The sequence below is a fragment of the Aotus nancymaae genome, unplaced genomic scaffold, assembly GCF_030222135.1.
Source record: "Aotus nancymaae isolate 86718 unplaced genomic scaffold, 86718_ANA_hifiasm-v0.15.2.pri h1tg000021l, whole genome shotgun sequence".
NCBI lineage: Eukaryota > Metazoa > Chordata > Mammalia > Primates > Aotidae > Aotus > Aotus nancymaae.
In genome coordinates this window covers 31443330-31456621 of record NW_026988433.1, presented here as the reverse complement: position 1 = coordinate 31456621, position 13292 = coordinate 31443330, and the positions used below count along the sequence as shown (strand labels likewise).

General features: G+C 40.3%; 1 protein-coding gene across 1 annotated transcript in view; it reads left to right on the top strand.

Moving 5' to 3' along the window:
• UTP20 (UTP20 small subunit processome component) overlaps positions 1-12454 on the top strand; it is a 115814-nt gene extending 103360 nt beyond the window's left edge. The window contains exons 57-62 of the mRNA XM_064379927.1: positions 3204-3391; positions 5092-5163; positions 6104-6376; positions 6606-6732; positions 8640-8785; positions 9328-12454. Of these exons, the coding sequence (XP_064235997.1) occupies positions 3204-3391; positions 5092-5163; positions 6104-6376; positions 6606-6732; positions 8640-8785; positions 9328-9483 (962 nt within the window). The 3' untranslated portion in view covers positions 9484-12454. The remainder of the gene's footprint in view (positions 1-3203; positions 3392-5091; positions 5164-6103; positions 6377-6605; positions 6733-8639; positions 8786-9327) is intronic.
• The last annotated feature ends 838 nt before the right edge of the window (positions 12455-13292 follow it).

The window sequence follows — 13292 nt, the reverse complement described above, 5'->3', positions numbered from 1 at the left end:
TTTTTTATTTAAATCTAAAAACAAACATATTTGTTGTCATAGGATTACTGAAAGTAGATTTGAGAAATTCGAATATGAATACTTCAGAAAGTATACAATGTCAGGAAAAGAGTCCATGAGAAAAAAACTTAAAAGGTTCTATCAGAATGATTACAGTAAAAATGTTCCCTTCGGAGAAAAAAAACATGTTTATGATTTCATAAGTAATACCTTTCATTTATAAAAGAAAGAATATTAATTCTGGAGAAATAAAGGAAGGGAAAAATTCTCAGAGTCCTAGTTGGTACTTAATAATTTCACATATGTGCCTCTTTTTTTCCTATTTGTTTTCCCCCAGGTACAATTGATAGGTAAAAACTGTATGTACTTAGGGTCTCCAGTGTATGTACATGTGGTCTATAGTTCCATCTAGTCTTTCTTTTTGTTAAATAGGCTTTTTTTGAGAGCTTGCTTAGTTTCATATAAACTTTGATATACTGTTTGTACCTAAGTAAGCATATTACTATCTATAACACACCTAGTAGATATCCTTTTAAATAGCTATATAGTAGTCCATTATATATATATGCCATGATTTACTAAATGATTTCGCAATCTATCATACAGTCATGCATCACTTAACAAGAGATACATTCTGAGAAGTACATTGTTATGTGATTTTGTTGTTTGAACTTCATAAGAGTATACTTAGATAAATCTAGATGTATAGCTGATTACACACCTAGACTATACGGTTCAGCCTATTGCTAAAAACCTGTACAGCATGTACTGTACTGAATAGGCATTTATAACACAGTGGTATTTGTGTATCTAAATGTAGCCAAACATAGAAAGGGTACAGTAAAAATACAGTATATACATATTTTTTAGTGAGTAGTGCCAAACTCTTTTATAATCTTATAGGACCACTTTTTTTTTTTTTTTTTTTGAGATGGAGTCTCACTTTGTTGGCCAGGCTGGAGTGCAGTGGCACAATCTCAGCTCACTGCAACCTCCACCTCCCGGATTCAAGCAATTCTTCTGCCTCAGCCTCTCAAGTAGCTGGGATTACATGTGCACGTCAACATGCCCTGCTAATTTTTGTCTTTTTGTAGAGAGACAGGGTTTCACCATATTGGCCAGGCTGATCTTGAACTTCTGACCTCAGGTGATCTGCCCACCTCGGCCTCCCAACGTGCTGGGATTACAGGCATGAGCCACCACGCCTGGCCAGGACTACTACTTCTGTGGTCTGTTGTTAACTGAAATAAAGTATTCACCTGGTTTAAGAGCCAGAACTCAGATTTTGTGAGAAATAACAAGGTTACTGTATGACCTACTCAGGTGTGGCTTCAATGCAACATGGCCAGATTATTACAAAGATTCATATAGATCAAAAGTAAAAATATGTCCATGAAATGCAGCAGCAAAGACTAAAACTGACATATGACATGAGTAATCCATTCTGTTCCCCAACTCCCACATTGTAAAACTATTTCATCTTTTTTTTCCCCTTTACACAGCGGGAAAGGGGAAGTTTGGGGCTCAATGAAGTGGTGGTCACTGGAGAGGGGTCGTGCTCAAGGTCAAGGTTTTTCAAAGATAATTTTTAAATCATTAGTGTAGTCAGACTTTTAATTTGCTTATTTAGCATGTCCATTTTCCATTAATGTTTAAGTTCTTTATCAGCATTGGAAAATAGGATTAATACTGTCTGTCCTGCCTTCTAAGAACCTTGTTGATGATTAAATGAGATCATGTTCATGAAAATGTTAGGGTCCGGGCTGGGCATGATAGCTCACGCCTGCCAACTCAGCACTTTGGGAGGCTGAGGCTTGCAGATCACTTTAGCTCAGGAGTTTGAGACCAGTGTGAGCAACATGGTGAAATGAAACCCCATCTCCACAAAAAATACTTTGAGTATGGTATATGGAGAGTGACCATGTAGCCAAATGCTGAAGAATTAAAAGTTTGGAGGTCAGTTGGAGCAGGGCCCAGGACTGGCCCTTCTTGTTATAGCTTAGCATGTCACATAGCCTCTCTGGAACTTGTTTCCTCATCTGTAAGCTGGAAATTATAATTCCAACCTCACAGAATTGTTGAGAGGTCTAAATGAGATAATACATATAACACACTTAGCTCTGTCCTTGGCATATAGAAAGCCTTCAGTAAGTAAATGATAGCTTTACAGGCAGCTACTTGGAGCCACCAATTGTACTGATTAGAAACAAGCCTGTACCTATATACATACTTACATTACTCCCTTTAGAAAATGTAGCTGTTGGCTGGTGTGGCTCACGCCTGTAATCCCAGCACTTTGGGAGACTGAGGCAAGTGGATCACTTGAAGCCAGGAGTTTGAGACCAGCCTGGCCAACATGATGAAACCCCATCTCTACTAAAAATACAAAAATTATCTGGGTGTGGTGGTGTGCGCCTCTAGACCCAACTACTACAGAGGCTGAGGCAGGAGGATTGTTTGAGCCTGGGAGGCAGAGGTTGTAGTGAGCCAAGGGTTCACCACTGCATTCCAGCCTAGGCAACAGGAGTGAAACCTTGTCTCAAAAAAAAAGAAAAAGAAAGAAATAAAATGTAACTGTTGATGCCACCTTACCTCCCTTGAATCTGAACCTAGTTCTTATGGAACTGGTCTGTTCGAGGGCTTCTTTGTACCCCGTTAAAGTCATTTAACCACTCTAGGAGTTGGTTTTCTAGCTGTTTCCAGTGCCTCTCCCACTTCACTCCTCCCTAGCAACTGTGAGCTTCTGGGAAGCAAGAACTATTTGTCTTTTTCTAAATTGATACGTAATTATACCTATTTATGGGGTATCTATGATATTTTGATACATGCATACAATGTCTAATGATCCAGTTGGGGTAACTAGAACATCCTTCACCTCGAACATTTATTCTTTCTTTGTTTTGGGAACATTTCAAATCTTGCAGCTATTTCGAAACGTGCAATACATCAGTGTTAACCGTAGTCACCCTACTGTGCTAACACTAAACTTACTCCTTCTATCTAATTCTAATTCTGTTTTTGTGCACATTAACCAACCTCTCTTCATCTCCTGTCCCCCATTCCCAGCCACTGGCCTATTTTGTTCATCTTTGGTTCCCCACTCCAAACACGTAATACTCTGTAAATGCTTAACTTAGTCATATTTACCTCTAAACAATCAGGAAGGCCATGTGACATCTGAGAATGCTTTTTGGTTCCTTTAGGTCATGTGCACTCTCACCTGAGACATGCACACAACTGGGTATGGCTCACAGCAGCCCAGATTTTTGGATTACTCTTTGCGTCTTGCCAGCCAGAGGAACTTATTCAAAAATGGAATACCAAAAAGACTAAAAAGAAACTCCCAGAACCTGTAGCAATCAGGTTCCTAACCAGTGACCTTGACCAAAAGGTAAGGTTTCTCTAAAATCTTTGTCTTCCTTTGTAACTGTAAGATGTTCCTTTTGGTTCATGTAACTATCTTGGGGCCAGCCCTTGGGAGAAACTCTTCCAACCAACAACTCGTACAGGTGAATCAACAGGCATGTTAGTCACTGGAGAGGCGTCACTCTCTGCTTTTTTCAAAGATAATTTTTAGACCATTAGTGTAGTCAAACTTCTAATTTGCTTATTTAGCATGCCCATCTTTCATTATATATTTAAGTTCTTTTTTTTTTGAGACAGAGTCTTACTCTGTCACCCAGGCTGGAGTACAATGGCACAATCTCGGCTCACTGCAACCTCCACTTCCTGGGTTCAAGGGATTCTGAGTACCTGGGATTAAAGGCTCGTACCACAATGCCCAGCTAATGTTTAAGTTCTTTATCAGCATTGGAAAATAAGGTTGATACTGTCTGTTCTGCCTCCTTATAATCTTGTTGATGATGTAAATGAGATCACGTTCATGAAAACTTCAGGGTCCAGGCCACGCATGGTGGCTCACGCCTGTCATCCCAGCACTTTGGGAGGCTGAGGCAAGCAGATTGCTTGAGCTTAGCAGTTCAAGACTAGCCTGGGCAATGGGGTGAAAACCTATCTCTACAAAAAATGCAAAAATTAGCTGGGCTTGGTGGGGCATGCCTGTGGTCCTAGCTGCTTAGGAGACTGACGTAGGAAGATCACCTAAGCCCAGGGAGGTCAAGGCTACAGTGAACTGTAGTCATCCCACTGCATGCCAGCCTGGGCAAGACCGAGATCCTATCTCAAACAAAGAAAAAAAAAGAAAGAAAAGAAAATGTTAGAGGCCATGATATATGTCTCTGGCTTCCTAGAGCCTAGCACAATGTCTCACTCATAGTGGAACCCCATAAATATTGAATGAGTGGAGGGCAGAAGGGAAGAAAAGAAGAAGAAAAACATATTGGACTGTTGCAAAGTGCTCTGTTAGTAATGCAGAGGATTGGTTGGGCGTGGTGGCTTACGCCTGTAATCCCAGCACTTTGGGAGGCCGAGGTGGGGATCACCTGAGGTCATGAGTTTGAGACCAGCCTGGCCAACATGGTGAAACCCCATCTCTACTAAAAATACAAAAAATTAACCAGATGTGATTGTGGGTGCCTGTAATCTCAGCTACTTGGGAGGCTGAGGCAGGAGAATTCCTTGAACCCTGGAGGCAGAGGTTGCAGTGAGTTCAGATCATTCCATTGCCTCCAGCCTGGGCCACAGAGTGAGAGTCTGTCTAAAAAAAAAAGAAAAATGTAGAGGATTATTACCTGTTTCTTGCCTGTAATCTCAGCTACTTGGGAGGCTGAGGCAGGAGAATTCCTTGAACCCGGGAGGCAGAGGTTGCAGTGAGTTCAGATCATTCCATTGCCTCCAGCCTGGGCCACAGAGTGAGAGTCTGTCTAAAAAAAAAAGAAAAATGTAGAGGATTATTACCTGTTTCTCCCCAGAATGTGAAAGTATCCCATTTCTTTGGGATGAAATGCTTAGGGGAGGTAGAAGGTAGCAGTTATACAATTTCTGGTCATGGACCTTTTCTCTCCAAATCTATACAAGTGGTCATTCAGAGCAAAATCTAGTATATTAGTTGTATTATGGTTATTATATTTAGTTTTAAAAAATCTGAAAGGTCCTGTGTTTTGTCTACCAATGTCCATTTTCTTTTCACAGATGAAAAGTCTCTCTCTCTCCTCTTGCCATCAATTGCATTCCAAATTCTTGGATCAGTCTCTAGGAGAACAGGTAAGAATTGTAGTTCTCCTAGTTTAAAAGAAGGGGCTGGCTGGGTGCAATGGCTCATGCCTGTAATCCTAGTACTTTGGGAGGCCAAGGCAGCTGGATCACCTGAGGTCAGGAGTTCGAGATGAGCCTGGCCAGCATGATGAAACCCCATCTCTACTAAAAATACAAAAAAATTAGCCAGGCTTGGTGGCGGGCACCTGTAATCCCAGCTACTTGGGAGGCAGAGGCAGGGAGAATTGCTTGAACCCATGAGGTGAAGGTTACATGAACGCCCACTGCACTCCAGCCTAGGCAACAGAGTGAGACGCCATCTCAAAAAAAACAGAAGTGGCCTATTCTATCAACAGTCTAGGATGGAGTCTCACTCTGTTGCCTAGGCTGGAGTGCAGTGGGCACTCATGTAGGATGGCTGAAGGAATTTAATGGAGGTGGGGTGAAAGCTGTCATTAAAAATGTAAAATGGGGCTGGCGTGGTGGCTCGCACCTGTAATCCCAGCGCTTTGGGAGGCTGAGGTGAGCAGATCTCTTGAGGCCAGGAGTTCAAGACCAGCCTGGCCAACATGATGAAACCCCGTCTCTAATGAAAATACAAAAATTAGCTGGGCATGGTTGGGTGTGCCTGTAATCCCAGCTACTCAGGAGGCTGAGGCATGAGAATCACTTAAACCTGGGAGAGGGGGTTGCAGTGAGCCAAGATCACACTATTGCCCTCAGCCTGGGCGACAGATTGAGACTCATCTTAAAAAAAAAAAAAAAGAATGATGTAAAAATGAAATGGAGCCATCATCATTTAATAGTTGTTATAGTTGTTAAATAGTTACAATACCTAGTTTGTTTTTGTTTTCTAATTGTAGAATACCTATTTTAGTTTATGCTCTACTAAGCCTTATTTATTTCAAAATCAAAGTTCAATTTCTTCCCCCACCCCCTTTTCTTAAAGGTTGTTAAGAATTTGCTGTTCGTAGCCAAAGTATTGTATTTGCTGGAACCTTATTGTGAGAATAAGCAAAGTAAGATAAAAGGAGAGCTGGAAGGACAAGAAGCTTTAGGAGATGGCGTGGCCTGTGCAGATGAGAAAGCAGAGTCTGACAGAGAAAAGAAGGAAGAGGTGAAGGAAGAACTCAGCAGGCCAGCCACGCTGCTGTGGTTGATCCAGAAGCTGTCCCGGATCGCAAAACTGGAAGCTGCTTATTCACCTAGAAACCTCTTAAAGGTGTGATGAACGCACAGAATGACTGAGAGTAGTCATTTCTCTTTAAAAAGTATTTTAATGGTATTAGTGATCCTTCTAAGTCCCTAGTAATTTGTCTTTGAACCCCAAACTGCAGCAATAACATCTGTCCCAAAATAGACTGAGCCCTGTTTTCTAAAGTAATGCTGTGTCTATGATAAAGTGCTAAAGAGAAATATTTCAAATGAAAAAAATGCTCTGTACTTTTCAGAGAACATGCATCTTTAAGTTCCTTGGTGCTATAGCAATGGATCTTGGGATAGACAAGGTAAAGCCGTATCTCCCAGTGATCATAGCTCCTTTGTTTCGAGAACTGAACAGCACCTATTCAGAGCAAGGTAATCCTGCGTCCTCTCTTTTCCTGAATATTTGCACATGAGGATTCCTAACTTCTCTCCTGAATGTTCCCTTCTTCCTTTCTGTCTTCCCTCCCTGCTGCAGATGTATTTTTATTTATATATGTACATTTTTTAAATTATATATTTATTTATATTTATATATGTTTATATTTGTTTATATACATATATACACACACATAAATTAAAAAAAAAAATAGAGACAAATCGTGGTCTCACTATGTTATTCCAGGCTGGTCTTTGTCTCAAACTCCTGGCCTCTAACAGTCTTCCAACCTCAGCCTCCCAAAGTGTTGAGACTACAGAAGTGAGCTACTGTACCCAGCCAGAGTTTATTTTAAAAAAGAGAACTTTTGAGATACCAGGATAATTAAACAAATAGGCATATTTGTATTGTATTTGATTGCCCTCTTCTGTACGCTTTCTGCTGTCCCAGAAAGAGTATTTCTCATGTAAAAGATGACGCTTTATCCTCAACGTAGATCAAATATTCAAAGAAAACTATGGTTCAGGATGGGTTTAAACCTCGCAGTGCAATGAACAATAATGAACAATAAAATGTCATTACATTATCATCTTAGAAATTATGGGCTGGGTATAGTGACTCATGCCTGTAATCCCAGAACTTTGAGAAGCCAGGGTGGGAGGATCACTTGAGCCCAGAAGTTCAAAACCAGCCTGGGCAACATGGCAAAACCCCATCTCTACAAAAAATACAAAAATTAGCAGGTTGCAGTAGTGCGCAAATCACAGCTACTCAGGAGGCTGAGGTGGGAGGATCACTTGAGCCTGTGAGGTCAAGGCTGCAGTGAGCCATGACTGCACCACTGCACTCCTGCCCGGGCAACAGAGTGAGACGTCTCAAAAAAAAAAAATTACAAAGCAAAAATATAAGTATTATCATTTTTATATGAAGTCGTTTTAAAATATCATTTTAAAGTTTCTTCTTTTTCCTGGCTTGGTACCTTTCCCTCACTTATTCTAATTGTTGGCAATAACAGGTAAAGAGGGAATTGGGGGTTGGAAGGAGAGGAGGTAAAGTGAATGTTCAGAGTTTAAAAATGAAACAAATGAAGTGAATGTCAAGGCAAGAGCTTTTATGGTCCTACAACCTTGAGAGAAAGTTTCCACACTCTTAGGAAAAAGCAATGGTAAAGATTGAGGCTGCTGACAAAATCAGGTTCAGGTGTGCTTTGGTTCAAGTCAGACAATATTTACTGAGCACCTAATATCTGCCGGGCACTGGGGATTTAATGCAGGAAAGTTTTTTAAGAAGCTTGTGATCTAGAACAGATGTCTGGAGCTCCCTGAAATTGAAATCGGGGGTTACTTGTATTTGGGGTGAGGGGAAGAAAAGGGTGGGAGAACATGGCTTTTTGTCAACTTCTCAAAGGAGACTTTGACCCCTACCCCCTCAAAAAAGGTTACTCTGGGCAGAACTAGGCATCTCTGATCCATCATGGATTAGAAGGGGCTTGAGAGTCTCTTATTTTCCCCCCATCTGCACAGAGCTGAGCAGGTAAACAAAGGTAATTCAGAACGTTTCTGTCAGGGTCCCAAGTTACTTTAATGTCTTCATAGCCAGGTTTCCGCTGGGAAGAGTGCCTCATGTTCTCTGATTTCTTGTTGCATCCTAGGTGAGGTAGAGGCTGGAGTGCTATGTCCAGCATTGCGGGTTTCCCCATCCCAGGAACATAGAGGCTAGTTTTAGATCAGTGTTTAATGTTGAAGTAACGATGATACTGCTGCAAGTTTAAATGTTTTTTTATTTGGGGTTTCTTGCCAGATCGATAGCTGTATATAAATGTTGTACATATGGTTGATTTTGTTGATGTTCAAATGTATCCTTTCCTACCTGTCTCTGATCATTACTCTGTGTTTGTGATTAGATCCTTTGCTGAAGAATCTATCCCAGGAAATCATAGAATTACTCAAAAAGCTGGTTGGGCTTGAGAGCTTCTCATTAGCCTTTGCCTCTGTACAGAAACAGGCTAATGAGAAAAGGGCACTCCGGAAAAAGAGGAAGGCTCTGGAGGTAAGTTTGCTCTTTGAAAATATGGCATGCGCTGGGCATGGTGGCTCATGCCTGTAATACTTGGCACTTTGGGAGGCCGAGGCAGGCAGATCACCTGAGGTTGGGAGTTCAAGACCAGCCTGACCAACATGGAGAAACCCTGTCTGTACTAAAAATACAAAATTAGCTGGAGATGGTGACACATGCCTGTAATCCCAGCTACTTGGGAGGCTGAAGCAGGAGAATCACTTGAACCCAGGAGGTGGAGGTAGCAGTGAACCCAGATCATGCCATTGCACTCCAACCTGGGCAACAAGAGTGACACTCTGTCTCCAAAAAAAAAAAAATATGGCACGTTCACTGGGCTTGTAACTATTAAATGTGCATGTTTGTGTCACACACCCAGGGAGGATCAAGGGTTTGAGAGTGGTTGGGGACTTTAAAGCTGGGGCTTCAGATTTTCTTTAATGGGCATGTATTTTTTACATATATTTCTATATTTGATTTTTATTGGCTTAACATTTACTTTATGAGTAATATAAAATTTCTATTCTTTTTTCCAGTTTGTGACTAATCCTGATATTGCTGCCAAGAAAAAAATGAAGAAACACAAAAATAAAAGTGAAGCAAAGAAGAGAAAGATAGAGTTCCTGCGTCCAGGCTATAAGGCCAAGAGACAAAAAAACCATAGCCTGAAAGATTTAGCAATGGTGGAGTAATGCCTGTCTGTGCTGATACAAGCATAAACTTTCTGGAATATTCTGCTAGTCTGAAATTACAGCAGGTTGTTTTGGGGTGGGATGGTGTTTCTTTTTTTTTTTTTCCAAGACAAGGTCTCACTCTGTCACCCAGGGTGGAGTGCAGTGGCGCAATCACAGCTCACTGCAGCCTTGACCTGGGTTCAAGTGATCCTCTCACCTCAGCTCCCAAGTAGCTGTGCCTCCCAGGCACACACTATCATGCCCAGCAAATTTTTTGTAGAAACAAGGTTTCATCGTGTTGGCCAAGCTGGTCTCGAACACCTGGGCTCAAGTGATCCACCCACCTTGGCTTCCCAAAGTGCTGGGATTACAGGTGTGAGCCAGTGTACCCAACCAGGTTTTATTATTTAAGTTAAACTTCGGATAGATTATATAATATATAGTTTAATAAAATCATGCTCATATTTTTTAAATAAATAAAACACTTTATATTACTACTGGGTCTTCACTAAAAAGCATGTGACACTAGTGAAAGTTTAAAACATAGTTTGTAAATAAAAGGATACATTTTTAAATAGCAAGAAAAAATGTAGAAGTTCGCAATAAATCAGACAAAGGATTTGCAAATACCGCTATATAGTACATTATAAAATTTTAGGAAAAGGCAGTAAGATCTGCACAAATAGAGAACTATAACCATGTTCATGGATAGGAATATTCAGGACCATAAAATCCTCCTTTTTCTTTCCCAAGTTGATCGCTTTGGTTAAATGTGTATCAGAGCAAAATCCCAAGAGTTCTTCATGTTAACCCGCGAAGCTGATTCTAAAATTTATACGGAAGATACTAAGCTGAAAATAACCATGGCAGGTTCTACTTACAAAAGTAAGACACAAAAACTATCTATCTATAGAGAGAACGTGTAATAAATCCTATTAAGAAATTCTACTTATGAAAAGACACAAACTGGGACACAGCATATAACATGTACTGTTAAACAATTAGTAATACCAGGACATAAAATGAATACTGATGAATCAACACAGATGATCTAGCGGAAAAAGTGGCAAAAGACAGAAATGAGCATTGCACAAAAGGAGAAACATAAATGGTCCTTAAACATTAACGGTTAGTGACATGGCTGTGCCATTTTTTTAAAAAAGTACTATGTATTGCTTGGTAAGTAGTCACTATACTACACTGAGACCCCCAAGTGCCACCCTGGCTACATGAAGTCCTTAGATTCCCTATCTTCTCATACCAGGTGTTAAAGAATACCTGGATTAGTAGGGGTCCTGTACTAGCTATGTCTAGTAGTTAAATTGTTTGAGTCACTCCTGTATTCAACCTCATTAGTAATTAGGAAAATACCAATTATTGCCAGAATTAGATTCCATTTTGAAACCATCAGATTGGTAAGGCTGACAATACCAAGTGCTGGTAAGCATGGTAGAGCAATAGGAAATCTTGTAAACCACTTTGGAAAGCAATTTGGCATTATCTTGTAAACTTGAAGATGGGTATACTCCCTGATCCCAAGTTCCACTCCTAGAGAAACCAAGAACTATGGATCTGAAGAATGTTAACTAGAAGCAATTCAAATGTCTTTCCACAAGAGAGTAGATAAATAAAATAGTATATTCATACACCGAAATACAGTAGTGGAAATCAGCTAATTAGATATATATATCTCTCTCTCAATATAGATGAATTCTAGAAACAGTGTTAAGTGGGGGAAAAAGAAAAATAAGAGTTGAATGCAACTGTAATAGGGGCTCTGAGTGTGTGTACATATATGATAAATCTGTAGAGAAAAGCGATTTCAAAGTTTTCAGGATAGAGGGTACTTCTGAAAAGGAATAGGATCAAGGAAGAAGCACATGGTGGGATTGGAGGGCTTGAACTGTCCTCATAATGCTCTATGTCTTAGATTTGGTGTCAGATTTCCAAGTTTATTATGCTTCATTACTTTATATTTCCTGATAAAAACATTTTCTAATGTATGGCCAAAACCACATTAATACAAAGTTATTAGTACAAAGAAAAGAAGTGGTTTCTTTGAAACTTTAAAGGTTTACTATTTACAACTAAAATGGTAATAAGCCACACTTATTTAGAGGTGGCTAAACTTGGTTTCTGTTGTTCAACCATATAGCATCTTTTGCCTCACTCTATACTTGATGTGGAAGAAATACTCTTTAGTGCCCCACATACTTGGGGGTATATGGGGTGGGAAATCCACCCTATGTGCCAGGCACTTTGGATACATTTTATTTAATCCTAATATTCCTGAGAGATTCCTACAATTGGTTCCTATTTTATAGATGAAGAAACTGAGACGTGGAGTAAATAACTTGCCTAAGGGTAATACAGGATGTAAGTGGTAGAATCAGGATGGAAAATCCATGATTTCAGCCAGGCACAGTGGCTCATATCCGTAATCTCAGCACTTTAGGAGGCCAAGGCGGTGGATCACTTGAGGTCAGGAGTTCGAGACCAGCCTGGCCAACATGATGAAACCCTGATTCTACTAAAAATACAAAAATTAGCCAGGTGTGGTGGTCCAGCGCCTGTAGTCTCAGCTACTTGGGAGGCTGAGCCAAGAGAATCACTTGAGCCTGGGAGGTGGAGGTTGCAATGAGCCAAGATCGCACCACTGCACTCCAGCCTGGGTGACAGAGTGAGACTCTGTCTCAAAGAAAAAAAAAGTCCATGCTTCAAAATTTTGGGCTCAGAATATCACAGCATGTGGCATAGGACTCAAACGTTCATTCACTTCAGTATCTGTGCTTTGGTGTAGTTTGTATCTCAAACAGGAGTTCTCACCCTAAGGGCTTTGTAATGTGTCAAAGGGGGCCATCGTAGAAGACTGATTTTAATTAATTCTAAGTGACTTAAAGTAAGTGCATGTATTGCTTTCATAAAAATTTTTTAAAATAAACATACTAAGGCAAAGATCAGAAAGAACAAATACATCTGGGATATTGAAGACGTCTTTGTTTTTAATCAATAAATATTTATTGAGTGCCTACTGTGTGCCAGGTGCACCACACTAGATGCAAGGGATACTAACAGTAAATAAGATATGGCCCCTCCCCTCAGAGCCTACATTTCAACAGTTTAAAGTGCATCTCAGGTATTTCATAACAGAAGTAATTCTACCACTCTCAATTTCTCTTTTTTGTAGCAAGAGACAGCACAACATCAGCCACAGTTAAAAAACAGAATGTCAGAAAGAAACCTTTGATATCATTTGTCCAGGTCCCATTTTACAGAAAAGAAACTGCAGGAGTGGCCATTTGTCCCTATGTTCCGATTTCAAGTTTGGTGCTTTTCCCATTGCCAGGATTCTTATAAAACAATATTCAGATTTGCCTTGTGAATATCAATATCCAAGTCCTGGTAGCATACCTGTGCAGTTGTTTCCTGCTAGACAAGGACCATATAATTTATAGCCTACTTAAGTGTCCACTCTCTTAATCTCATCTATTCTTTGTGATAAATCAGATGGATCAGGCTTATCCAAGTGCTGACCTTTGGGGCAACTTCATGCCCTAGGATTCAAGGTGGCCAAGGGCTACATGCCAGGTTTGCCTGCCAGGACCTTACTTCCCATTTTTTGCAGTTCTCCTGAACTGCCAGGAGGCAGCTGCAGCTGTACAAGCCTTACAAGCCTCAGGCTATAAGGGAATTTGCTTTCTGCATTTTCTAGCCATGTGCTATTGATCAGAAGTGAACTCAAGTATAAATTGCAAAGGTAGTACTTCTCAAATGACAAATATCTATCCTACTATTTCAACTATAACATATTCTGAAATGCCTTATGC